The sequence below is a fragment of the Acanthisitta chloris genome, unplaced genomic scaffold (genome assembly GCF_000695815.1).
Source record: "Acanthisitta chloris isolate BGI_N310 unplaced genomic scaffold, ASM69581v1 scaffold9455, whole genome shotgun sequence".
NCBI lineage: Eukaryota > Metazoa > Chordata > Aves > Passeriformes > Acanthisittidae > Acanthisitta > Acanthisitta chloris.
Window position 1 is genome coordinate 53,074 of NW_008673250.1, and position 24,952 is coordinate 78,025.

Genomic DNA, 24,952 nt, shown 5'->3' on the forward strand with positions numbered 1-24,952 from the left:
CCAACCCAGAGGAATGGGGAGGAGAACAAATAAAGTGAAATAGGTAGGTTGAGATAAGAACAGTTTAATAATAATAATAAAGAGTAGAATGAGCTAAAATGCTAATGGATAATAAAAAGAACAACCTCAGTGATGCCCAATGCAATTGCTCAGCACCCGCAGAGCGACACAACCCTGAACCTCCCCTGGCTCAGCCCTTCTGCTGATACACCGAGCACAACGTGCCATGGGGGGAATGTCCCTTTGGCCAGTTCAGCTCACCTGGCCCAGCTATGCTCCCTCCCAGTTTCTTGTGTATCTTCTCACTGGCAGAGCATGAGACACAGGCAAAAAAATGTCCTTTATTTAGGATAAACACAACTTAGCAAAACCAAAACATCAGTGTATTATCAACAGTATTATCACTCGGAATCCAAACACTGCACTACACTAGCTACTGAGAAAATGAACTCCATCCTGGCTAAAACCAGGACAATTGGTTAAAACATTTTTTTCCTGTTGGCTGAATCATCCATGCAGAGCAGCACATTCTTCAGTGAGCAGTGGCTGAGAAGCCTCTTTGGTATGTATGGGCCTGTGGTAATTGCTAGACATATGGTAATGCTCTGCTCTTAAATAATCTTTTTTTTTCCCCTTGCTAAACAGTTAATAAACAGATTATAGGTCTCAGTTAATTTAGGACTTTGAGGTTTCTCTACTGGAATACATGATTCCATTTCTCTCTATGGAATGTGTTCATTACTGCTTTCTGGTCTCTGCTTTTCAAGTGGGCCAGTCAGAGGTAGCAGCTGAGGATAACATGAATATTCTAAAAGTGATTTCCTTGAAGAGTTCTCAGTGCTTGTACAGGAAGGCATGAGCTGAAGGCACCAGATGCTGGACATCTGTTAGCAGCAACTGTGAGAGCTTGGTGCTGTGTGACACCAAGGGCTTGGCATGGTGTGGGAAACATAGGATATAGCAGGAAGGAGTTACTGCCAAAGGAGTTTCTGCTGTTGGAAGGAGTAGTGCAAATGTTCAATGAGTACTGCCTTTAATTTTCCTTTTATGCCTCAAATGTGTGGTTTGCATTTTGAAGTATTCAGCAGCTATAAATGTGCAGGTCCTATCCAGATTAATTGCTGCAGTTTAACTGTGTCAAGAATGTTCTGGTTTTCATGTGGGTTTTTTCAGCTTTCATCTATGTAAGCAATAATTTTGCTTTTAGGACTTGCAGTTCAGTTTGGATTAAAAAGAGAGTCAGTAAGTGACTTGGAGTTACCCTTCACTTCTTATACCTTTTCTAACTGACTCTGGGATTTGTTTGGCTTGTTCCTCCAAGGCACCTTTTGACTGGTGCACCAAATTCTTTCTAAGACCAGTTTTGTCCAGACAGTCTGGCAGGCCCTGAGACCCTCCACGCTGTCAAAGCTCTCAGTGGGCCTTGGGTGCTGGCTAACTGGTGTTTGAAGAGGTGTTGGTACTGGGAATACACATCACCTCCATGTTCTCCTGTGATCCCAAGGGAGAACCACTCCGATGGGGTCTCCCCTTGGCTTCTGACAGTAGGCAAACTAAGCCAGAGGAGGGTGGAAGGAAGAATGATTATGGTGATGTTGTAGAGAGAGATCCTCTCAGTCCTGAGTTTCTCACTGACAGTGCCATTCTGCTTTACATCTTTGCTGCAGTGTGAATCCTACATCTGATGTTTCCTTTTCAGAGTCAGGCTATACAGGGCTTGACTGAGTGAATTTTAGGAATATTTTCACAAGATGTGGAAGAGTTGTCCTTCTAACCAGTACTAAGGCAATCCATGCTAAAAAGCTGTACAGCCCCATGATCCTGCTCATGCAGTGAGAGGACTATTAGAAATGTGAAGATACAGATATGTAAACGTGGCTGTTTAATGGTTGCTTAAATGGGATAAAAGCAGCTTTTCCTATCAGTAAGGCAGGGTTATTAGTACAGGAAGAAAACATCTAGTGGCCAGGGACAGAGCATGAACCTTTGGACATTTGGAACTCTCTTGCAGCCTTTGCTGAGATGCATCCTCAAGGTGCCCAGTTTATGCTAGCTGAGTCCTGCTGCTGCAGAGCAGCTTCCTGGTTTTATCCCTATGGGCTGTTCACTTTCTTTTTCTTTGAGTCCAGTCTGAAATTCACTGTGCTGCTCATCTTCAGATCACAATGGCAGTGTTATAATGTTATTTTTTTATGTATAGCTATAAATATCTAATTATATGGTGTTTTGTATGGCTTATATACCCCCCTGAAGCTGGTCTCAACTGGGTGTAAATTGGACATTTTCATTAACACTTCTCATCAGGGTTGCAAGAGCACTCCAGACATCTTAGAGAAGGTTTGGACTTTGAGGTTCTGAAGTGAAGGGACAGGGTGTCTGTCTGTGTGCATAAGCCTAAGTATGGGAAGATCTCACAATGCTTAGGTTTTCATCTCTGTAAGTAGTGTAAGTACACATACAGACACCGCTGGCTTTGACTGCTGCACACAAAAATATTCAGTGCATCAGTCAGACCCATACAGACATATTCCTTTGATGATTTGCTTTCCACATTCTGTTGTTGCTGTGATTATTTTGTCAGACTTTTGATTTAACAACTTGTAGTCAGAATTTCAGCAGCTTTTCCAGCTCTCACACTGCAGGTACACCTCTTCTCCTGCCATACATTCTTGTGTTTCCACCTGACTTGTGCTTCACGCTCTCTTCCATATTATTTGAAGATGTAGTTCCATATTATGAAGTGTCTTTGACAGATAACATTATTAGCAGTAACTACTCAAGTAAGATCAGCATTTTCCCTATGAAAATTGTCTCAGGATTTCTCAGTTGCAGAGTGTTGTGATCAGGATGGCAGAGCTGTACTCTGCTATACAGTACTACATTCTGCAGCAAGAATTCTTGCTGTTAAGCTGTGTGCTTTTTAAAGCTGGAGACCAGAAATGGCACTTCTAGTGACAATTGTTTTCCCATTCTGTCATGCTCATCTCTGACCCTACAGCCAAGTTTTGAGTGCCTAGATTTCTCTAGCAAAGTTTATACAGCTGACAGAATATGGGAGCTTAAAAGTGTGTGTTTTGTTCTTTCCATGTTTGAAGAGCTGCATTGCTGCTTTATTTATCAAAACAGAGAGGAAGAAAACACAGTGGAACATTAAGGAAAAGTCCCTTCTGTGTCTGTATATTAGGAAATAGATTGCCCAAACAGTGCTAGGGATGAAGGGCATAGTGTGTTGTCGTTGGCTTTTCCAGGCCCAGCAATGCCCTGCTTTGGGAAAGGTCTGGAGAGGGTGGGAACAGGCACAGTTCCTCAGTGTGGCATCTGCTGTGCTCATGCACTGCCTCCAAGACTGACCCACTCTGGCTTTTTAAAAAAACTGCTTTTTAGGCTCTCTCTCTCTTTCTAAGCAGTTGATTAGTAATGGGCACAATTAGTGTTTGCAGTTGTCCTCATTGACATATTTTCCTGATTTGGGGTTTTTCCCCCCCCCCTCTGTTTCTTCCACATGGCTGGTGGATCAGTGGATTTGGTGCACTCTCCTGAGTATTCTTTTCAAAGTACTTAGACTTGCCAGACATCATAAATTGGGACTAATGGCTCATTTCATACCCCAAGGCAGTTCAACCTGTCAAAGGCCCTGACTTTTTGGGAAGGTAAAGAAAGGAGCACAGCTAGCTCTTGGTTGTGTGGAAAAGGAGCCCTTTTTGTGCTGGGTTTCAGCACTTTGTAATACAAAGCTGAGGCATTCCTAAACACTCTTCCTAAGCATTTATGTCAAAGACTGAGCTGTGGCTTATAGCTCAGATCTGTCCTGCCTCACATTTCTTAGAGACTGTGGAAGAGCCCTTGACCCATTGGTGCAGCTAGGTACAGAAGAGGAGCAGAAGTCTCATCAGTCCCCATTGCTCAGTGTTCCTCTAACAGCTCTCTCGGTGGCTGTATTTGTGGTGAAAAGAAATACTTTTTCATTTGTTTGTTTCTTGGGTAGGATTGCTTCATTCTCCTTAGCTCGCTGAGAGACTTACACAGGTACAAGAAAATTGCTAGTTTAGTTGAAGACCTTCACCATCACAATCCATGGCCAGCATGTCTTCAGATGTCAGAAAGGTCTCTGAATTGCCTTGCTTAGCAGAAATGGCATGCACTGTTACACCATCCCTTCCCTGCTGCTTTAGTTCTGGGGTGTGTTCACCTTTGGTTTCACTGGTGACTGGGTTGGACCTTCACAGAACTGCTGATAGTTTGTGGAGCTCAAAAGACATGTTATGGACAGCTCAGAGACCTTTGGCACCTCCTGCAGTGCAAATAACAACAAAAACTGCTAATTGGTGGCCTGGGATGGTGGGAAGGGTCAGTACACAGTCATAAGAGTTCAGCTGTGCAACTTTGGGTTCAAAGGGAAAACACCAGGAAGGGCAAATGAAGGGAATGGGGATTGTTTGAATTGCTTAATCCTGGACACACAGGATTGCATTTACAAATTCATTCCCCATATATACTGTTGTCCTTTTGTAAGCTGATCAGTTCTCTAAATAGGTTTTCCATAACAAGATGCCTGTCTGTAGAAAAGCAGCATATGAAATCCCTGATTCTAGGTTGTTTCAAATGTGGGCTTCAAAAGCTGAGAACACACCCCTGTAATTAGTGGTATGTATGCTTTTCCCCAAGGATTAACGAACAGCTCTTTGCTAAGCAATACAATTAGTCAAGCAAAGATGAGATCTGCCATGTTGTCTTGTCATCACTGTCTTTTTACTAAATGAAGTGTTTGTATAGTTACATCTGATAATATTTTTAGGCTATTTAGGATAATAGTTTTTTTACTTTAATGGCAAGTCTTGTTTACACATGAAACCTTACTGACTTTGAGGAAGGTCTTCTCATTGGAACACAGAAGTACATTATTTTTTTCCATGTTGTCTGCTTCCTTTGTCCAGTGCAGCACTGATACAGGGACTTCAGGAATTAAGTGTTTACATAGTAAAATTAAAAGTATATCTGTCAAAGATGTTGAAAGGCAAAGCTGAATTTAGCAGAATTGCTCACTCCATACATGTGTGAAGTATAATTCAATGTTGCCTTCAGTTTAGCTGAAGTGTTTCAGTGTGGAAGAGGCTGAAGCCCAAGAGAATGTGAAGAAAATGGTTGTCAGTATTTCCTGCCTGAAGTATTCACATTTTACTTTTTAGCTCCTAGAACTATTGTCCTGTAACTAAAGAAGCTTTTGGGTTTGGGAGGGGAGCATACAAACAAACTTGGGCTCTTGACAGACTGGTCACTAGAACTTTACTGTTCTCCTACACTGAAAAAAATCTAAAGAAATGATGAAATTGTTTGGAAAGTACTTTCAGAGGTGGCATATCTATGTTTTGGGTGGCATGTGTTAGCTGATTTGCAGCTCCATTTGTGCTTGGGTGCAGCAATTAAAAACCCCAAACAAGCCCCACTATTTTTTGGACCAGGTATCCATAATGACTCTCAAAATACATCACTGTGCTGAACTTCCTTTGAACATATTTACTAGAAAATTCATGGAAAGAAACTTCCTATAAACCTGGGAAAAGCAAACTGTACAAGAACTCTCAAAAAACTCAGGATTTGGCATGGGTTGTGCTTCCAGAGTGAAACAACTGTGTGACATCTTTCTGGTACTTCTGTGTCCAGTCGATGCCAAACAATATAAATTTGTGGGACATGAAAACAAAGCAGTTGGGGGTGGGGTAGGGGCTTAATGATTAGTTTCTGGATTAATGTATGGATTAGTTGATTTGTTTAATTGAGTTCTTCTGTCCCTAATTTGCACGGGTATGATTTACTCTCAGGTGTGGAATAATGCAGTTGGGTTCTTTGTTCCATTGAAGGGGGAGAGGACCACTCAAGCACACATCCGACGTGATCAACGCGGCCAAAATGATCTCTGAGTCAGGCTCAAGGATGGACGTCCTGGCACGGCTGATTGCTGATCAGGTGGGGTGTTCAGTGTGTGAAACTTGGGCCCAGCTCCACCCACAGATCCTCTGACACCTAAGAAGGTCACTTTCAAAAGTGCTCATGACATTTTGGGATCTACCTGGCTGATTTCCCTTCTGTTCTCCATTTCTGAAGTGGTGGAGACATAGATCCTGTTTTAATGTGTGTGTGGATTCTCTTCTTCATGCATGTCACTGTGTTAGAGCTGGAAGGTATACTTTACTTTATTTCCACTGGATTTTTAAAGCATCAGATGGCTTCAAACCACCCCCCCAAGAATCCCCCACCAGGCCACAGGTATCTCAGAAGTGTGGCTGAGAGCAGTGGTGGTAACTGAGTAACTGGACACACCTGCAGCCTCTCCACGAGGCTGGGCTGGTTGTTTTAGGGCCAGAAAGCACCAGGAAAATAGCCTAGGGAAATGGCACAACATCTAAAGCATTTCTGCTCCTTTGTGACTGCCTTTCAGGTCTGGGGTAGCACACGATAGTCACTGTTTCCATACCCTCAGGTACTCTCTCTTCCCTTCACTTTCTATTTTCATACACAGTGTTTGCTTTTCTAGTCTCTATGAGGCAGCAACAATCTCTCAGTGGTTGTCATCATTCTCCCTGAATTCTAGATAACAAGATAAAGAATTTCTAGTTTGCCTCTCTACAGTTGTGATCAGATTTGTGGAAAGAAGAATAGGTAAAATATCTTGAGGTCCCATTTCTGATCTTGAAATTCTCCCAGCACATCTCTCTTCTTAGGAGCATGGGAGAATAGCTCCTTCAAAGATTTTATCAGTTACAAATTAAAATTCAAAGCTGTCAGTGATACATTGCAGAAAACGATGTGATATCGAAGCTAAGGATGAGTAAGGGTCATAAATTCTTGCTGGTTTTAGAACAGAGGATCCAGTGTGCTGAAATATTTCTTGCAGATGAAGGAAAATTTTAGGAAGGTAATATTTCATCTGTATTATTACAGTGACTCCAGACTAGAACCATGTGTGAGGAAAAAGTATTGGTGAACCATTAGTGCTAATTCATTTGCACCCTCATAGCTGCTGGGAAATGTGGCATTATTTAAGGTATTGTAACCCTTGCACTGAATTCACTCAAGTTATTTCCAGCTGTCCTAGCTCAGAGCTAGGATCCCCCTGAGCCACTGGCCCCTGCTGGTTACTCTTCTGGCAGTTTGGCTGTGCCAGCTCAAGTACACTTGTTATTGCAGGTGTTGCTCGTGCTTTAGATGCCATTTCACATTACAGGCACGAGAAGCAAATGAACATACTCAATTAAAAAACCCAAACCCAAATCAAAAGATGAACCACCCAGCCCTTCAGCTGTGGTGAACACAACTGCAGTCAGTGTTAGATGTGTGTCAAACTGAGCAAAAAAAAAGGATCTTGCCTTCCATCCTTCTGGTACACTGATGCTTAATATGAGCCTCTAATTGCTCCATTGGCTAGAAATCTTTTAGCTTCTGTGACACTTTTTTGCCTGTGCCAAGGCATCTTTTAACTTAGAAACCTCTCTTCTCACTGTGCAAAGACAATAACTGCTTTTCTCAGCTGTTACTTTGCCAAATTTCCTATGTCCTGCTCTCATGGGGTCTTAAAATAACATAAGCTTTACATTCCTCTGGGCTCCCTAATAGCCATTTGCTGATTTTGGGCCAAACTGGAGGGACCTTTCAAGAACTTGGTACCCAGACTGGGACATGAGTGCCAGTGAGGTTTTACTAATGCCTCAGCAGCATTCAGACCTTGTAGTGGAATATTTCATGTCACCTTTAGTAACATATAAATGATGGAACTTCTATTACATGGAGAAATGGAATTGTAGGATTTGCTTCAATTTGCAAGTAAATGACCTCTCAAGATGTAGGTGCTTCCATTTTTCCTGCACATACTTTTCTTGACTCTTTTTCACCACTTGCTCTCAAGATTAGGCTACCCTCAAAAGTGTTTGTCACCACTGCTATCATTTGATTAAGCCACAACACTTCAGTGCTCAGTTTCTCATGACTCAACTATTCCTCTGTCTTTGCACTTACTGGGACCACTTTTCCTCCATCTAATTCAGACCTGAGCAGGAGCCCAGCAACCACTGCATAATGAAGAATTACTGTGGTATCTCTTTGACCTTTTCCTGTTCATAAAACATTTTTCAAATGAATAATTTTGATTCATACTCTGTAAATTCAGAGAACTAAAACTGGGCACTGTGGAATGACATCATTTATACAGTTTTTCTGTTAGGAGGAAGAAAAAAACCCACACCAAACCACCATGTCTCAGATCACATTGTTCTTTCATCTGAGAGTTTTATAACTATCTCAACTCCTCTTCCCCTGTTTGAAGGAAAGGGATACAATGTGGTACAATTAGCAGAATCCATTTCAGTCCAAACTCACAGCACATGTGAGATGGCTCAGAGTTAACAACTGTGAGAATGGTCACATACAGCATCAACATCAGCCTAGGCACATGAATCACATCGATAATAAATTTAGATTAAAATAAGACTGTTATGAATCCATTGTCCAAGTTGTGACCTGAAAGCCCTGGGATAATTAAGGCAGTTTGATGGAATGTGCTGAAGGTCTTTATTAAGAGCCTCTTTGGTGTTCCAGTTGTTTTGCTCCGGGAGGTGCTGGTGCATTACAATCCCAGTAAGGCACTTGGGCTGTGAGGTGTCATTTGAAATGCTGTTTGTCAGCCCTGATTGACGTGGTGAGGGGAACACAGTGTAAATAACTTTGCATCCCTTTTGGTGCTGGGAGCCCCACATGGGCAGCACCAAACTGGCCTCCCATCCACACATGCCGCGCGCCGGTACGAGTGGCTCCGGGGAGGATCAGCCTGAAGGCAGCTTCAGAGTCTAGGGAAGTGCTACTAAATTCATTAGCAAAGAAAGTAAAGAAAGAATGGTGTTGTCTACAGCCAGAATTGCTTGCCTAGACCACCTGTGCCACTACTGTGCCAGTGGCTTTTTTTCTTGGATTGTGAATGTTGGTTTCAATGGTTTTTTAATCACTACATAATGTATCAAATCAGTTGAAGATCTCTAGGGATATTCTTTGCTTTCCATTAGGTAAAACAGCACTGCATCTTTTGGATGCAGGTCAGTTGTGATCCTGCTCCTAGGGAAAGGCCTTGTTTCCACCCCACTGGCTGCACAGTGTGGATGGGAAAGAACCTCTCAGTGTTTGCTGTGATTTCTGGCTTAGGACACGAGGCCTTAAGCTAATAACCATCAGTTGCCTGTGGGATGAGCAAACCCAGAAGGTTAGTAGTTGTCCTTCTGTTGCAGCCTGGTGTTTGGGGTCACAAGTGAGCAAGTGTTGCTGTACCAGATGCTTCTGAGCAATATGTACAAGGTTCCTTACGGAATGTCCTCTCTACACAGTGCATTTCTTCCCAGTATCTGTTGATGCTTGACTTGGGTATGCCATAAGGCTTTAATCTGTCCCCTGTAAACCTTGCTCTTTGTGTTGTGGGGTCCCTGCCTCGACTGCATCACCTGGTAGTGATTTATGGGGGAGTTACACAAAGATGAGCTATGTGGCCAGACCACAGGGACATTTAGGCCAGTACCTGTTGCTGACAGTAGTTAGGAGTGAATACTCACAGAATTGGGTGAGATAATGACATGATAGTCCCACAATATGAGTCTCAGCCTGCAGCAGCCGCTCCAGATTTTACTCAACTAAACATATTTTTGATACACTTGAGACATGAACTAGTCCTTGATATCTCTCCATTAATTTGCCCAGTAACTTCTTTAACCCCTGTAAGCTTTTATCTAAGCATTCTGTAACAAACTTAACAACCCAGTGGTAAGAGCAATTTCCTCTGTTTTGAACTCAGGGTTGTTACTTTTAATGACCTCTTGGGTTTGTAAAAGAGGCAAGAATACCTATATTCATTAAAATCCTTGTTGTCCTCTCTGTGTCTTCCTGCCTGCCTTGGTGTGGGCAGTGGGGAGGAAAGCTGCACCATACAGGGGAGTAAAGCTGTGGGTGTGTCACAGAGTTGTACAACTGCATAATCACCTTGCAGAAGAATTCCCCTATTGCATGCAGAGCATTTGCTTTTCAGAATGCTCCTGGCATTGAACCAGCATTTTTACAGAGTAGTTTTAACCTCAGTCTCGTTCTTGAGTGGCAATTTCCCAGCCTTTGGTGCACGTCATCGTTAGCATTCCTAAAACAGTACATATTTCTTCCCTAATGCTGTGTAAGGAAGATAATAAATGTGACTTGCCTGACAATATTATTATAGAAAAGATAGAATTATTCTTGTTGCTGCCTGAAGTGGCTGGGACACTGTATTGATACCCTATATGCCTTTCTCTTGAGTTTTTCTGGCCAGGAGGATAAAACTACAGTGTAATTAAGGAAAGAAAAAAGAGGAAGAATCTAATTCCAGGAAATAAACCCCATCTTGACATAATTAGTTCTGATGCTTAAAGGGATTACAGTTGTATTTGACTAATTAAAATTTGACTAATGAAAATTAAATAAACAACGAGTGTTCCAGCTTTCTAAACACCCATGAGACACCACTATTTAAATACTGATTTGGGTAGTTCTTACAGGAATGCTGAGTAAGGAAGAAACAAAGACATATTTTAGTACATTTTCTGTAGTGTGCTGAGTCTCTGAGAACATTACACATAGCCAGGAGGGCAAGCAAGTCTTTGTCCTAACTGTGCCAAAGTACAGAAAACATTTTAGATTACACAAGGTTTATATTAATATACACTAATCATATTAGTTATTTTTACACTGTTCACTCTAATCTTCCTTGTTTACTCTTAACTTTCTCCAAGTCTAAAGATGAACTTGTTTACTTAACCAAACATATTGTATGGTCCTGAAGAACAGAATCCTCCCACCACTCCTTTAAACATGCATCAAGTTTCTTCAGCAAAGTCAACAGGTAAAGTATTTTAGTAATTAAACAGAATTGGTGCTTTTTCTCACTTCTGGCAAGTTTTGGATTTGAAGCTATCGACCACAGTTCCACTGGAGCAAAAGTTTACATAAAACCATATACAAAATCACAGGTGGCTGTTGACAGTGTGGTTGGTGGGAATGGATCTTTGCTTTCTTAGTATGCAATTCTGAACACAGTTTCATATCATGAGAGAGTGAAGGTAATGCCAGCACAGCACACAGCCTAGAAATACCTCTCTGAAACACTGTAGGGTCTGTTGCTTGTTTGTCACATTTAAACTTTACAGCTGTGGTAGCACCAGAGGGACTTGCCATCCCCTTTAGATCCCTTTGTTCTGTCAGAGCAATGAAAAGCACCTTTAGAACAAACTCTTACCAGGCCTTCAGGTCCAGCCTGATACCTGCAGAGCAGTACTTGCCCTCCAGGGACTCCACATTCAGAAAAATGTGGTTAGAAACACTATTTTTATTTTTTAAAAAAATTAAAATCTGTGTTTGTTAAATGTATTGAAATCAGTGAGTATTTTATAATACACTCTGATTTTCCCGTTCCCACTGATACAGAAGATCTGTGGGTCAAGCTGAGTAAATTCTGGATGGAACACAAAGACCCTGCAGATTATACACAAAATAAAGCACCATATATAAACACTGCCATGTCTCTGTGTGTATGTTTATATTGCCCACACCACTGACAACGCGGGCATTTCCTTAAAAAGAAATCATAAACTCCTAGGAATTGAAGTCATTATTCCAGACATTAAGGAATGTGTTTCAAACTCTTGCTAAGGCAAGGACAACAATGTTAAATAAAGAGTGAATTTGGGGAATTTTAGGTTGATTTTGAGCTTCCAACTATTCCAGAAAGCTTCCCAAGAGGACTGAACTCTGCAGCCTGATCCCACTGCAGTGAAAGGCAAGGCCACCTTAATGCACAATTTGAATACTCCTCAGTGAAGTGTTATTGGTTCCTGAGACATTCATTTTGAATCAGCAATTGCTGAAATGCTTTATTGCTTGTTCATTTCAGTGTCCAGACCAGTCATGCAAACAGGATTTATTGGCTTACCTAGAACAGATCAAGCTCTACTCTCACCAGCTCAAAATCTGCAGTCAAGTTAAAGCAGAGATCCAGAGTCTTGGAGGAGAGCTCATCATGTCTGCTGTAAGTAGAAAAAAATGGCATAAATGTCTCTGTTGATCAAAATAAATGTTACATTTAAGTTGGGCCTTCCCTGTGCTTGCCAGAGGTTCATGTTGCCCTGAATTTCACTGTATTCCCCACCAACACAGGCAATCTAAGACAGTGAAGCAGAAGACTTGTGGCTTAAAAGGAATAGCAATCACCTGGTTGGTTTTTCCTTTTAAATTCTCAAAGCACATTATGTGCTGTCACTGTTTTTCCAAAGGGGTTTTGTGTTAAGAACTGTAACCCACTTGAAGATGTGGTTCAGTTACTTACACATCTGGAGGATGCTCCTGTGTGTGTTTGGACACCAAAAGAAATGCCCAGAGATGTGCTGAAGGCTATTCTACATATCTACAGAAATAAAGTTAAGAGCAGGTGCCTTGAGCCTGGAGGGAATGTCTTGATTTAAAAGTTATCTCTGTTACAGCCAAGTATCGTTATAGATTGTTTATGATTTTGTGGAACTTTAAGTATTTGTCCTCAGCACAGGTCTGATCACAGCCATCCATAAAATGCCTTCACATGTTCTTTGATTATTGGTGTTATGTGATTATGATTTCAAGGTGTAAATCTGCTAAGTGGTACAAAAACCTAGTAACAAAACCTACTCATTCTTACCATATAAATGCTTTGCTGTTTAAGAGACCTTCACATTCCCATAGTCTGGAATATATGTGTGTGTGTGTTTATATATATGTCTCACGAAAACTGCATTTTATATGGTTTATAAACTACTCAGAAATAAAGCTCTGTTGCTGATGTGAGATTTGAAACACTTTTTTGCAAGATATTTTGGTTGGCTATTGAAATGATAATTCAGAGACCACATTTAAACCTCTGGAACCTACAGATAAGTAATTTCGAGTTGAATGTATCATTTCTAAAGGAAATACTGGTTTTCCCTTGGGTTGTGCATTACTCCAGCTGATCTTCATTATCTGTTTCTTTTGACAAGCAGTTCTGTGAGCAGTGTGGGTTCTCATACAGCCAGATGACATCAGTTCAGGCCCTTTGTGCACATGTTCTCTGCTGTCAATGCTTTCAGTTTCACACACACCAGAAATTCCAGGTCTCTCTCTGTGTTTAGAGGCTTATTTCAGTACTTCAGCTCTCCTGGTTGCACATAACAATGTATATCTGCTTGGAATTGTCCACTATTTTGGCAAACCTAGATTCCATGGATCCCTGACACCCAAAAATCTGCATCCCACATACTGCCCACACAGTCTGTAATTCTCCTGCTTCTGTTTTCCTGACCGAGCTCAGCTGATAGGTGGACTCACTGCAGGAGGCTTTGGAAACCTGGTTTGGTTCTTGCTCTTTCATGCTGTAACAATACATGGGTTTATTTACCATTTATAGTGTCACACACATGCCAACAGTGGGAACTACATAATCCTGTGGCAAAAATGTTAGTTCTAAAAGTGCAAACCAAAATTGAACTTCATTGATAATCCCAGAGGGATTACCATAGATCTTAATTCTGCTTCAAGGAAGGAAGAAGGGAACATAAATTATGTGCATCCAGAAACTTCAGGAAAGCAATTGCTTATTCAAATTAATGCTTAACTCAGGCCCAGTTCAATAAACAGTTTCACAGGTGCTTAGTTTGGACTCAGCAGAAATGAAGAACATGCTAAGAGTCCTGAGTGGTTTGGGGAGTGGTTTGTGAAGTCAAGGCTGCTGCTCTGTTAAAGCAATCTTGAAAAAATGCTCCAACAGTGATTGTACTTTTATTTTTTTTACAATATGGGTGATAGGTTTAGGCTTATAAAAGAGAAAAACTGCCAACCAGTGCTTCAGGAGACATCTGCTCACAGCCAAAGCCTTGCAAAGCCAGTGGAGATGTAGCTGACTGGTGTCAGGGGTTATGAAAAGAAAATACTAGAAAACTGAAAGGAGTCTCCCTGGTCTCTGTTGGAAGGGGAAGGCACTGGCTGTGCTCAGCTGTCCCCTGCAGTTAAAGTTGTGGCTATGTGAAAATGCAACCCAGCCAAGCAGTGATGGCTTTCTGTAAGACTTTCTGTTTGACTTGCTTCAGTGTTAGGAGAATATGTAAATTTATGTTGTATGGATAAATTGCTAAGCAGAGAGGAGAGAAATTAGCTGCTGACACAAAGTGGCTGTTTGCTGAACTGCTTTTCTTAAAAGCTGGAGCCAATTCCAGCTTTGGAAGTCCAGTGGGGGCTTTAGAGTTTGATCATGTTAGCTGGCCATGAAAAAAGTGAAAAAGTTCTGTGTGAGAAAGCAGAGGTATTCTCCTCCTCCTTCCTCTCCCCCAAGAAGATAGTAAGGAAGAAACTATGAGAAAATGTGTGAATAGCTGGAATAGGATTATATTCTCCCCAGCCCTGCTCTTCTCTCACTCTTAGAACCATAGCTGGAATAGGATTATCTTCTCCCCAGCCCTGCTCTTCTCTCACTTACCTGTTTATACTAATAAAGAATGAGAGTCAGAAAAGGAGACATCAGATATGATTAAGAAAAAAGAGGACATGTAAAGGACATGTAAAGGTTTTGTTGGGCATTAAGTAAAAACCTCCAAATAACATGAAACTGTATCCATCCTCTGGACAGCAGAGATCTGCTACAGGACAAAAAATCCACTAGAAAGCACCTTGGAAAATAATCACACTTACAGGCTTCATTTTTAGCTTCCAGCTTCCCTGCATCAATGTACATGTGTGCCCAAGAAGGAATTCCTTGATCCTGGGTCATCCTCAGCTGTCTCTTGTTGGCTCCTTGCAGTTCCCTTTCATTATCTCCCATCTCCATCAGGAGCTGTGACAGGTGTATGTAACCAGAAGAGCTGAGAGGGAAAGCTCTTCTCCTGTGAGAAATGACAGAGTTCCACATTCAGGTGGTTAATATCAACTTCCACACTGGCAATTCAACTTCCACACACAAAGTAAGAATGTTTGAGTACAAGCTGGTGATACCCACACATAAAAGCACTCTTGTAAGTGCTTTACATTCACCCCACACTTCCCTTCCTCCAGCCATAAGAACTGTACACAGGGATATTGGATTTTAATCAGCCTCCAGGCATTTAAATCTTCTCACAAGAAGAGTACCAGTTCATTTTAAAACCCCCACACCCTCTATTGAAGCCTACAGACTAATTCAGAGGAAAGAATTGAGGGATGAAGATCAGAGGTTATAGTACCACGTTTGTAGGTCTGTAACCTGTCTTCCTGAAATAGAGTTAAGTAAGTCATAGCATCTTTCTTAGCAGTAACTTCTTGTGGCTGATGCTAGAGCAAGTAAAGCAGACCTGAACTGGGGTTGCAGACTAACCTGATGGAGTACATGAACACTGGTCAGCCATGCTGTGCTCCAAGGGGCTGTATCCTTCTCCACAGCAAAATCCATTCTCACCTCCATAAGCACTGTGCCAGAGCAGGTGCTGCTGACTGCCACCACAGCTCAGGGTGGGACTTACTCCATGACGCTGAAGAGCATTAGGCATATGAAAAACTGTGTTGAATGAAATAAACACAGCTCACAGTCAATAATTCTCTATACCATGTCATTTTCTTCAGCTGTTTTTAATCTGTGTCCCCATACCATTGTCTTCCCTGCAACACTCCTCTGACAACCTCCTCTGGATGTTTTCTTACCTAAAATTAATACCTGTTGTGGTTTAACCCCAGCCAGCAACCAAACCCCACACAGCTGCTCCCACACTCCCACACCAGTGGGATAGGGAAGTGAATCAGAAGGGTAAAAACTAGAAAAACTCATGGGTTGAGATAAAGAGAGAGAAAGCAAAAGCTGCACACACAAGCAAAGCAAAACAAGGAATTAATTCACTGCTTCCCACAGACAGGAGGTGTTTAGCATCTCCAGGAGAGCAGGGCCCATCACGTGTAACGGTTCCTTGGGAAGACAAACACCATCACTCCAGAGGACCCTTCATCCTTCTTCCTCCCACCTTATACACTGAGCATGATGTGCTATGGTATGGAATATCCCTTTGGTCAGTTTGGGTCACCTGTCCCAGCTGTGTCTCCTCCCAATCTCCCATGCACCCCCAACTCCCTTGCCAGTGTGGCAGTACAGAAAGCAGCAAAGGCCTTGGCTCTGTGTGAGCTCTGCTCAGCAATAACAAAAACATCTCTGCATTATCAACTCTGTGTTCAGCACAAATCCTAAACATAGCCCCATACTAGGCACTGGGAAGAAAGTTAACTCTACCCCAGCCAAAAACCAGCACTAGCATGGGTTAAACAGGCCAGTTTGCCAGGGCCAGTTGAGGTGCTTTGGGGAGCATCTGGCTGTTAGTTCTCCTAACTGCTCCCCTCAAAAAGTGGCTTTTTGACTTCAGGCCATATAATCTTGTAGTCTGCCTCTCCCAATGTCCTCTCCTGAGTATGGATGTACCTTCATTCTGGTCAGAGCCCCAGTGACTGGGCTTATAAAGGGTCGTGTACAGAAAAAAAGAGGGAGATGTGGATCATTAGCTTCTAACTCTCCATTAGCTGCAGTTTTGTTACTCTCATTCATTTAACATTCCTTGATCACTATTTAGTCTTTCATGCTCTCACTTTCCAGTAATGCAGCCTGCACTGCCAGTCTGTAAGCTGTGCAAGTGAAAAGGGTGAGGATCCACTAAGTCTTCATTAGGAGGGATTAAACAGGAAATGCACATTTCCTTCTATTAATTAGGAAAAATTTGTGCCTCTTCACACACAAAATAATGGGGTAACATTTGCAGTATGCAAATTGGCAGCAATTCCATTCATTGATGTTGATAAGCTGGTAATTCATTCATGAGTACTGCATAGTGATACACTTCACTTTACCTCACCAGTTTGCTTTTTTTTTCCCCCAACAATAGCTTTAAGTGAAGAGAATTATTTCATAGGGCAGAAAATGAGCATATCTTATATGTTACTATCATACTCTCTGACTTTTGCCAGCAGTTCTGGTTTGTGCTGCTCGTAGTCATTATTGCCTTATATTTCATTTCATATTTTACTTGGCAAGGCAGAAAAAGCTTTTTGGCCTTAAAAAAGAAACATCTGGGAGAGAGTTCTGAAGAGTTACAGTACCACAGACTTTGCTAGCTGGCACAGAAAGGCTCTCTCAGGTTAGTCAACCTTACCTTGCACCAGAGGCTGTTTCAGTCTTTTTCTTGCAAATGGCTTAGTTGTCTTCAGCTCTTCCTCTTGGTACCATGAACCAGACTTTGACTGAACCTGTGATGGCAGTCTGCTGTTAGCCAGGTGTAGGTGCTTTAATCCTTCTAACTCCATGCCTCAAGGCTAGATTTGTCTGCTTCACTTCCTGAGTTCCCATTGAATTCCTGTGCCTGTTGAAAGTTCACCACCTGACATTGCTGTGAACACAGGTTTCAGCTTTGCAGGCTGTACTGCAGGTGAAAACACAGGGGCAAAGCTGTAAGCTAGCAGTTAGAAAACTACAAGGTAGGGTGTCTGCCAGCAGGTTTTTTGGCTGGCAGAGCCCCAGTCCTTGGATAGCCATAGCCCAGGAACACCATGCCTTGGCTGGTGCTGTGGCAGCTGGCAGGCTGCTCCACACCTTCACTGCTACTGACACAGAGGAACCACACAGCAAGAGCTGGCACTGTGCTGAGCTCCTGAGGAGCTGCTGCTTTGGCAGGGGAGGAGATGGGAGCAGTGTATTTTAGCTCCTTTTAGGGTTTCTGTCCTGGCATTCCCCCAAACCCAAAAGCTGAGATGGGCAGAACAGCTTCCTGGCTGCAGCCCCAGCAGGACCAAAGGGCCAAGCAGCAAGCTGGGAATCATACAGGCCACTGTAACAGCCCTCTTGATTTATTACAGGGAGATGGTTTGTTCCCTGACTTCAGTGCTTTCATTGCTGTGTGACCTTCCCTGGAGAAACATCCCTCCTGCCTTGCTTTAGATCCATGGTGGCTGTTCTGACCAGGCTGATGCCATGGGCACTGCTCCTTCTTCAGCCTGTTTGTTTGTCCTGGCTGATACTCCTCCATGCCCCTGTTCGTGTGCCACGGGCACTGCTCCTTCTTCAGCCTGCTTGTTTCTCCTGGCTGATACTCCTCCATGCCCCTGGGAATGAGCAGTTCAGTTAGTTTGAATGGCTGGTGGAAGGTTACTTGTAGGGCTTCACACCATGCACAAAGTGACTTCTTATTTCAGTATTTGACTCTGAACATACTGAAACACTCCTTTTCTAAAAGCTGACATTAACCTCCAAGAGCTGGTGTTAAATTTTTCTTAGGCTGGCAGAAATGTTGCACTGTGTTTTTTTAATGTAATAGCAATACAACTTTCTCTGCTTTTGTGTGTACAGAGAAGTCCAGGCCTTCGGAAGCAAAGCAAGGGATAGATTTTCCCACCAATTACTTACAGATTGCTTAGCTGATATTGCTTTCTAAACTGCATTTACTGAGAAGAACTAATTTAAAGCACTAGGAAGTATTACTGGTAACATACACTGCTGGACAGTTAGGTTTTTCCAATAACTACTTTGGTAATTAGCAAAATCAGGATATGTTTTACAGTTCTTAACCTCAGTGCGTGTAGATTATTGCAACATGCACTCTGTTTCTTCCCAAACTAAAGCAGCTGATGGAAACAGCAAGGAAAGGATTTATAGTAAACCATTGCTCTCCTTTTCTCAAGGACCTGTTTTTTTAAAAAACAGATTCCATTTTTTTAACAGCTCCCTGGAAGTGAAAGCAGCAGTACCTGGGAGGGCTAACTCCCTGGCTAAGCATGTGCTGCATTATGGTGCTGCAAGGAGCAATTTTACAATCCTTTAATGTAAGTGGCTGATCATTAACTTGGACACAGCACTCAGTTTCAGTTCTTTGAATCCTACTTAGCCTGAAGCAGATTCTAGTAATGGCTAGCTATTTATTTAATCAATTTTCTCACCTGGAAAATGGGTAAAACACAGGACAAGCCCCCAATCCCCCTGAGGGGTGTGATGGACAGACAGACATCATAGACAGCCAGTGGAACAGTCACATTGTTAGAAGAACCTCAGTTTGTTGAAACTTAGCTACCAAAGGGTGAAGCAGATGTCCCAAGGCAGCTCCAGAAATGGGGATGAAAGAGCTCCCATATCTCAAAGGGAGAGTGTGGCAAAGCAGAGGTGAGGGAAACACTGAGGGAACAGTTTCCAGCAGCAGGAAAAACCAGAATTGCAGTGGTTATGGCAATGGTTGTGGCAATGGATGGCAATCAGCCAATCTCCTTTGGCTGATTTTCTATATAACCTGTACCAGGAATGGATCTGTGGTACATTTTATATATCATATCTGGCAGTAGTAAGAAGGAAGGTGTTAAGTAATGAAGTGCTTCCAACTCTCTCTTTCCAGCAACTCTTTCCTGTGCTTTCTTGAACACCCATCTTGGGGTGTCACTGTCACACCAAGGTCCCCAATGTCACTAAAAAGAAAGGGTTCCTATTCTGACAGGGGAAAAAAGTGTGGCTCAGAAAACATGGCAGGTAACTAGTGTTAAAATCTGTCCATGGCCAAGTAAAGCTGATGTCTTCAACAGTCAAGATTTCACTCTTAGCAATTTGCCTGTTTAGATTGTTCTGCTACTTTTAATCTGAAGGGATTCGATGGTGTTATTTTACATAGCAACCATAAAATAATTCACAACAGCAAATAGCTACTCATAATAAAAAAGCAGGACTAAAATGAAAAGCACAATGCAGTGAGTGCTCCTTACCTTGAATGCAGCTCTTGCTCAGGTGCTCACTGCTCTTCACAGAAATGTGGAATTCATGTTACGCTCAATGTAGCTGTCAAAGAAATAAAAATTAAGTCATAGTCTCTCAGCATAGTGTAACAAAAGGAAATTTGCTTCTCGGAATGTTGTTGTTCAATTAAGATTAATTTTTAATAACTGACCTTGTTTCCAAAAGAATTGAAAGTTCAGACTTCAAATGCTGATAAAAGGACTGTGTATTTGATACTCAGTTCTCAGCTTCCACCTGTACAAGAAACCAGAGTCTGGGGGAACTGTAAATACAGGTTGGGAGATTGTAACCAGCCAGCTGCTGAGTCTGTTCTCAGGCAGCAGAACCTTAGCTCCTGCTCACAGCAGAGCAGTCAGGGTCTCCCAGCCAGGGCCCAAGCAGATTGGCATGATCCATACCCAATGTCTGGGGAAGGTCCTGCTGCACAGTCCCTTGCAGCTTTGTTCCAGAGGGCAGTTGTCTGTCACTGGTTTGTGGCACACACAGCAGAGCATGGAGCAGAACACTGGCCTGTCTCCATGCTTGGAGAGTAAGGAAGTTTGGAATGTAACTGTGACAGAGACAACAACTGTTGACCTGTGACAAGGCATTGCTTTGTGCAATGAACAGGAAATCCTTTGACAGCAAAAGTTTCTTCAGATTCTCTTAATCATTCTGACTATTAAAACTAACTGACCACATCATAGAATCAACTGGGTTGGAAAAGACCTCCAAGATCGAGTCCAACCCTACCGTGGTCACTAGACCATGGCAGTAAGTGCCACATCCAGTCTCAGCTTGAAAACCTCCAGGGATGGGGAATCCACCACCTCCCTGGGCAGCACATTCCAATGCCTGAGCACTCTCTCCATAAAAAAATCTCTTCCTAATAGCCAACCTAACCCTCCCCTGGCAGAGCTTGAGTCTGTGCCCTGTCTAACTTTTTATAGTAATGGATTGCTACTACTGCCGAGACAGAAAATTATTTTACAAAAGTGAGAAAAATGCAACACGTGTAAACAAATTGAAAGTAAGGTTTAAACATTCATTTTTTTTCTGACAGGACAGATGAGGAAAGATATAGCAAGGGATGTTTTTCCTAAAGCCTTCAATCCATTACTGTTTTAACTGACACAGCCAGACCTGTAAAACGTGGAGGCTGGAATGCTGCATCTCCATGGAAAATGCTGAAAGAGCAAAAGTGGAGTCAGGGAAAAATAAAACAGCTTTTACTTTAGAGTTGGTTTGTTTGTTTCTTTTGCTAGTGAATCTTTATGTACCACTTGCTGTGCATTGAAGAGTTTGCAGCTACATCTCTCCAAGTGAAATGAACTTAAAAGCTCAATGAATATTTTATCAGTCTTTCATTTATGCCAAGTCTCATTTCATCAGCTTTCCTGGATGTGAGACCTTGAAGAGCCTGCTGAATGTCTGAGGTAAATGCATCCAAGTGAAGACAGTCCTTGAGTACATCAGTTTTATACAAGAACAATAGATGATCACCAAAATCTATGTTGCTGGCACTGAGATATAAAAACTGCTGCTCTCTGGATTAAAAAAAATAAAATCAAATGTATGGTCTTATTCTTAACACCTGTAGTACATGTCCAAGAGCATCTTCTAAAAGCTTTCTCAAAATACTGAATGCAGTTAATACCTCCCTTTTTGCAAGCCTGTTGTGTCTCAGGGCATCTTTTTGTACAGCTTAGAGTATGGGCAGAGCTCAGTTGCTCTGGCATGGCAAGAGGTAGTAGAATTCAGCCACTCCAGTTTGGTCTAGCTGTACATTTAGGTTTGGGAGATGCTCTTTGGATGTTCAGCATTTGAAGTGCTGGAGGTGGCAGATGTGCACTCCTGTCACACTATGAGGCTAACATTGTGGCACATTGGGTTCCAGTTGTAACCTCATCAAAATTAGAGAGCCACGAAGTTTATTCATTGACTGGTTATAGTGGATATATATGATTATAGTTTAAGAAATAAAAATACAGTTCTGTTGATCACAGTGGTGGGACAAAGCTGCTGTGGACTGAGGAACTGAGTGACTGTTTGGTTTCCACAGGAGAGGGAAAGGCCAAGTAAGTTCTAACAGGCCCCTGAAAGTATCCCACTTCATTATCCATGTCTCACAGTACACACTAATGCCACAAAAAAAACAGCTAAAGTTTTCTGATGACCTTTATCCTGCCTGGATGCTACCAGTTTCTTCCAGAAGCCTTTTCCTTTCCCTGCAAACAGATGATTGGATTTTTTTCCATGCTCCTGGAGCAGCAGTCACTGCACAGCTCAGGCCAGCTTGCTGCCCATCCTCCTTGTGTGCCTCTGACTCCAGGCAACTTCAAAAAGGTGGGGGGATTACAGACACACAAGTCACTGAGAAACTTCAGGGGAAAAAAAAAAAGCTTGTGTCTTAAGCCATACACCACCTGCCACAGAGTCCAAACTCGTTTCTTTTGGTCCAGCAGCCTTATAGCAGTGTTACTATATAGTGAGGGCTAGGAAAGTGAGTGTGTATGCAGTGACCACTGTGGGGAGGGAGGGGAAGATTATTCAAAGCTTTTAAGAAGCTGTCAGGATTGTGGTGTTGTCAGCTGTTCTAGAAAAGAACAGATAATTAAAATTTGGGGTCTGTGTGCACTCAGAGGTGTGTCTAATTAATCCTCTGGTTAGCAAGAAAGAGAAATGTTCATATGAACCTTTCTCTCTCTCCTCCTCATCAAGTAAATGTATTGTGACAGTGAGTGTTCAGCAGTGTGACTCTAGTGAGGACCTCAGCTCATCTACCACTGAGTTGAGCACCTTTGTTTCTAAGGAAGCACCTGGGGACTGAAGTTAGCTGGAGTGTGATGACAGAGCCTCTGAGCAGAAACCTTCCTGACAGCTGCAGAGTTTGTCAGATGTTTGGGGTCACCACGTGCTTTGCACTTCACGTTAAATCAAGTCACAGACCCTGTGCTGTGCTGCTCAGCCAGCTGGGTGGGTGGGTAGCCTGCTGCCCCAGTCCAGCCTGCAAACCCCAAACACACCTACCAGCTCCTGCTGCTCCAGACCTGCAGGCCTTCTAGAGCTCACATGCTGCAGCAACAAGTGACCTTTAGCAGCCACCTGGGAAATTGTGCACCTTTCCTTGGAGCATAGTTAGTTTCTGTTTGCCATCACACAAGTATGTGCATTCAGCCAGGCCTCTAAACATTTCATCTTGGGAGGGGTGTGGGGGAGTGTGGAAGTAGTAAGGGTTTGGGGCATTTTTTGCCATTTCCAGAGAGAAGCAGTAAGTGTCGCATTAACTGGAGAGTTTTTCTGCCAGTTCAGACATTTTTCCAAATGGTAAGCAAATCCAGCCTCTTGGCTGCATTTTTCAGTTCTGCCTTTTTTTGCATTTGTGTTACACAATCAGCATGTACCACTAAGTGTTACACGTTGGCAGTGAAAACAGACCATAACACATTCCTCTCACCTGGCAAAGGGGAGAAGCCCTTGAACCTCTCCTACTGACTCAGTTTGCAAATCTGAGTGTTGCCAGAGGCTCTGGGGTTAGGCTGGATGGCTAAGCACAAGATCACACTCCCACTAAACCCAGAGCTCTTGCAGAACTGGCCTCATTGCTCTTCCACAAGACAAATATTTCAGTAAAGGGTATGTTTGGAAGGTGGAAGATCTCCAGTTATATAGAGTAATCCTACTGGTTTTACATCCAAATTACAGTGAACTCTCTCAGTGTTGCTATTCCCATGAGTATTGATGGAAAATACCTTTGCTCTAACACACCTGTATGCAAGTGCTGTTGAAGGTGGTGGTAGGTGACAGAGATTAGATTGCTCTGCTTTCTGCCTCAAACAGCATCCTTAAACAGCTGGAGAGACCACACAGTCACTGTGATTTCTGTGCTATCCTGCTCTTAATTGCCCTTGCAAACCTTGGCTGCTGAGAAGTTCAGCAGCTCTGGCAATGCCAACCACTTCAGTGCCCCAGCACTGCTCTCCAGCCCATGTGGGAGCCTGGAATGTGGCAGAAGCTGCTGGAGGCCTTGCCTGGTGCTGACACAGGGGAAGCAATGGGTCACATTTTCATAGGTCTTTTTTTGAGTTGGTTTAATTACCCATCAGTTCTAATTGCAATGAGACCCTGCAGACAAGCAAGCACCATGAATTCACACGAGTAAAACCAACTAATATATCATCTACAAAAGCATTTATGTATTGCACCAGCATGAATTTCTGTATATCACTTTAAATCTGAGCAGGGGAACACAAATACAATGATCAAACCCACTGAGGGAAAATCAGGAAATTAGGATTTAGTATCACAGGCTTATTTTTTAACCACTGTTTATTCCTGCACAGTCTGTGATTAAAGGCACACTGACTTCCTAGGCTAATACTCATTTTTTATTACAGCTGGACAGTGTCACCTCGCTCATTCAGGCAGCCAAAAATTTAATGAATGCTGTGGTGCAGACAGTGAAGATGTCCTATATTGCATCCACAAAGATTATCAAGATTCAGAGCCCTACTGGCCCACGACATCCAGTTGTGATGTGGAGAATGAAGGCCCCAGAGAAGAAGCCTCTAATCAAAAGAGAGAAGCCAGAAGAAATCTATGCTGCTGTCAGAAAAGGTTCTGCAAAGAAGAGAATCCATCCTGTTCAAGTCATGAGTGAATTTAGAGGCAGAGTAGTGTAACGTTTTGCCACTTTATGTGTTCCTGCCTTGAATTTCTGATGATTTTTAATCACTTATCTAAAATAACTAAATATGCTAATGTTTTGCTTTTCTCTAAATCTGTAAGAAAACACTTGCTTAAGTTATTTGAAAATGCTGTTGGATTAATTAGAAGCACACAGTGGGGAAAAAATACTGACTCTCTTGCAGTGACAAACTTTCCCATCTTTGTACTGATCAGTTTTCAGCAGAGCACTCTGAGTGCTCACTTGGGGACTGCACTGCAGGGGGAAGAGAGGAACAACGTGCCAGGCTGCCCAAAGCCACACTGCATCCATTAGGCTTTGGGCATTGAATTCCCTGCCCCAGGGATGAGTGCAGCCACCTCTGTGACTTATGACATGCAGACTCTAACCATGGTGCTGCTGGGCCAGGTTCCTGGCTGGCATCATTACACCCTGACCAAACCAGGCCCTGAACACAC

The 24,952-nt window shown here is 42.6% G+C and overlaps 1 protein-coding gene across 1 annotated transcript in view; it reads left to right on the plus strand.

The window, feature by feature from the left end:
* Positions 1 to 24,489, plus strand: part of LOC103802405 (catenin alpha-3-like) — a gene marked incomplete at its 5' end in the record, with an annotated part of 75,086 nt that extends 50,597 nt beyond the window's left edge. The window contains 3 exons of the mRNA XM_009074876.1: positions 5,859 to 5,964; positions 11,948 to 12,082; positions 24,205 to 24,489. Coding sequence (XP_009073124.1) covers positions 5,859 to 5,964; positions 11,948 to 12,082; positions 24,205 to 24,489 — 526 coding nt within the window. The remainder of the gene's footprint in view (positions 1 to 5,858; positions 5,965 to 11,947; positions 12,083 to 24,204) is intronic.
* Positions 24,490 to 24,952: the final 463 nt, after the last annotated feature.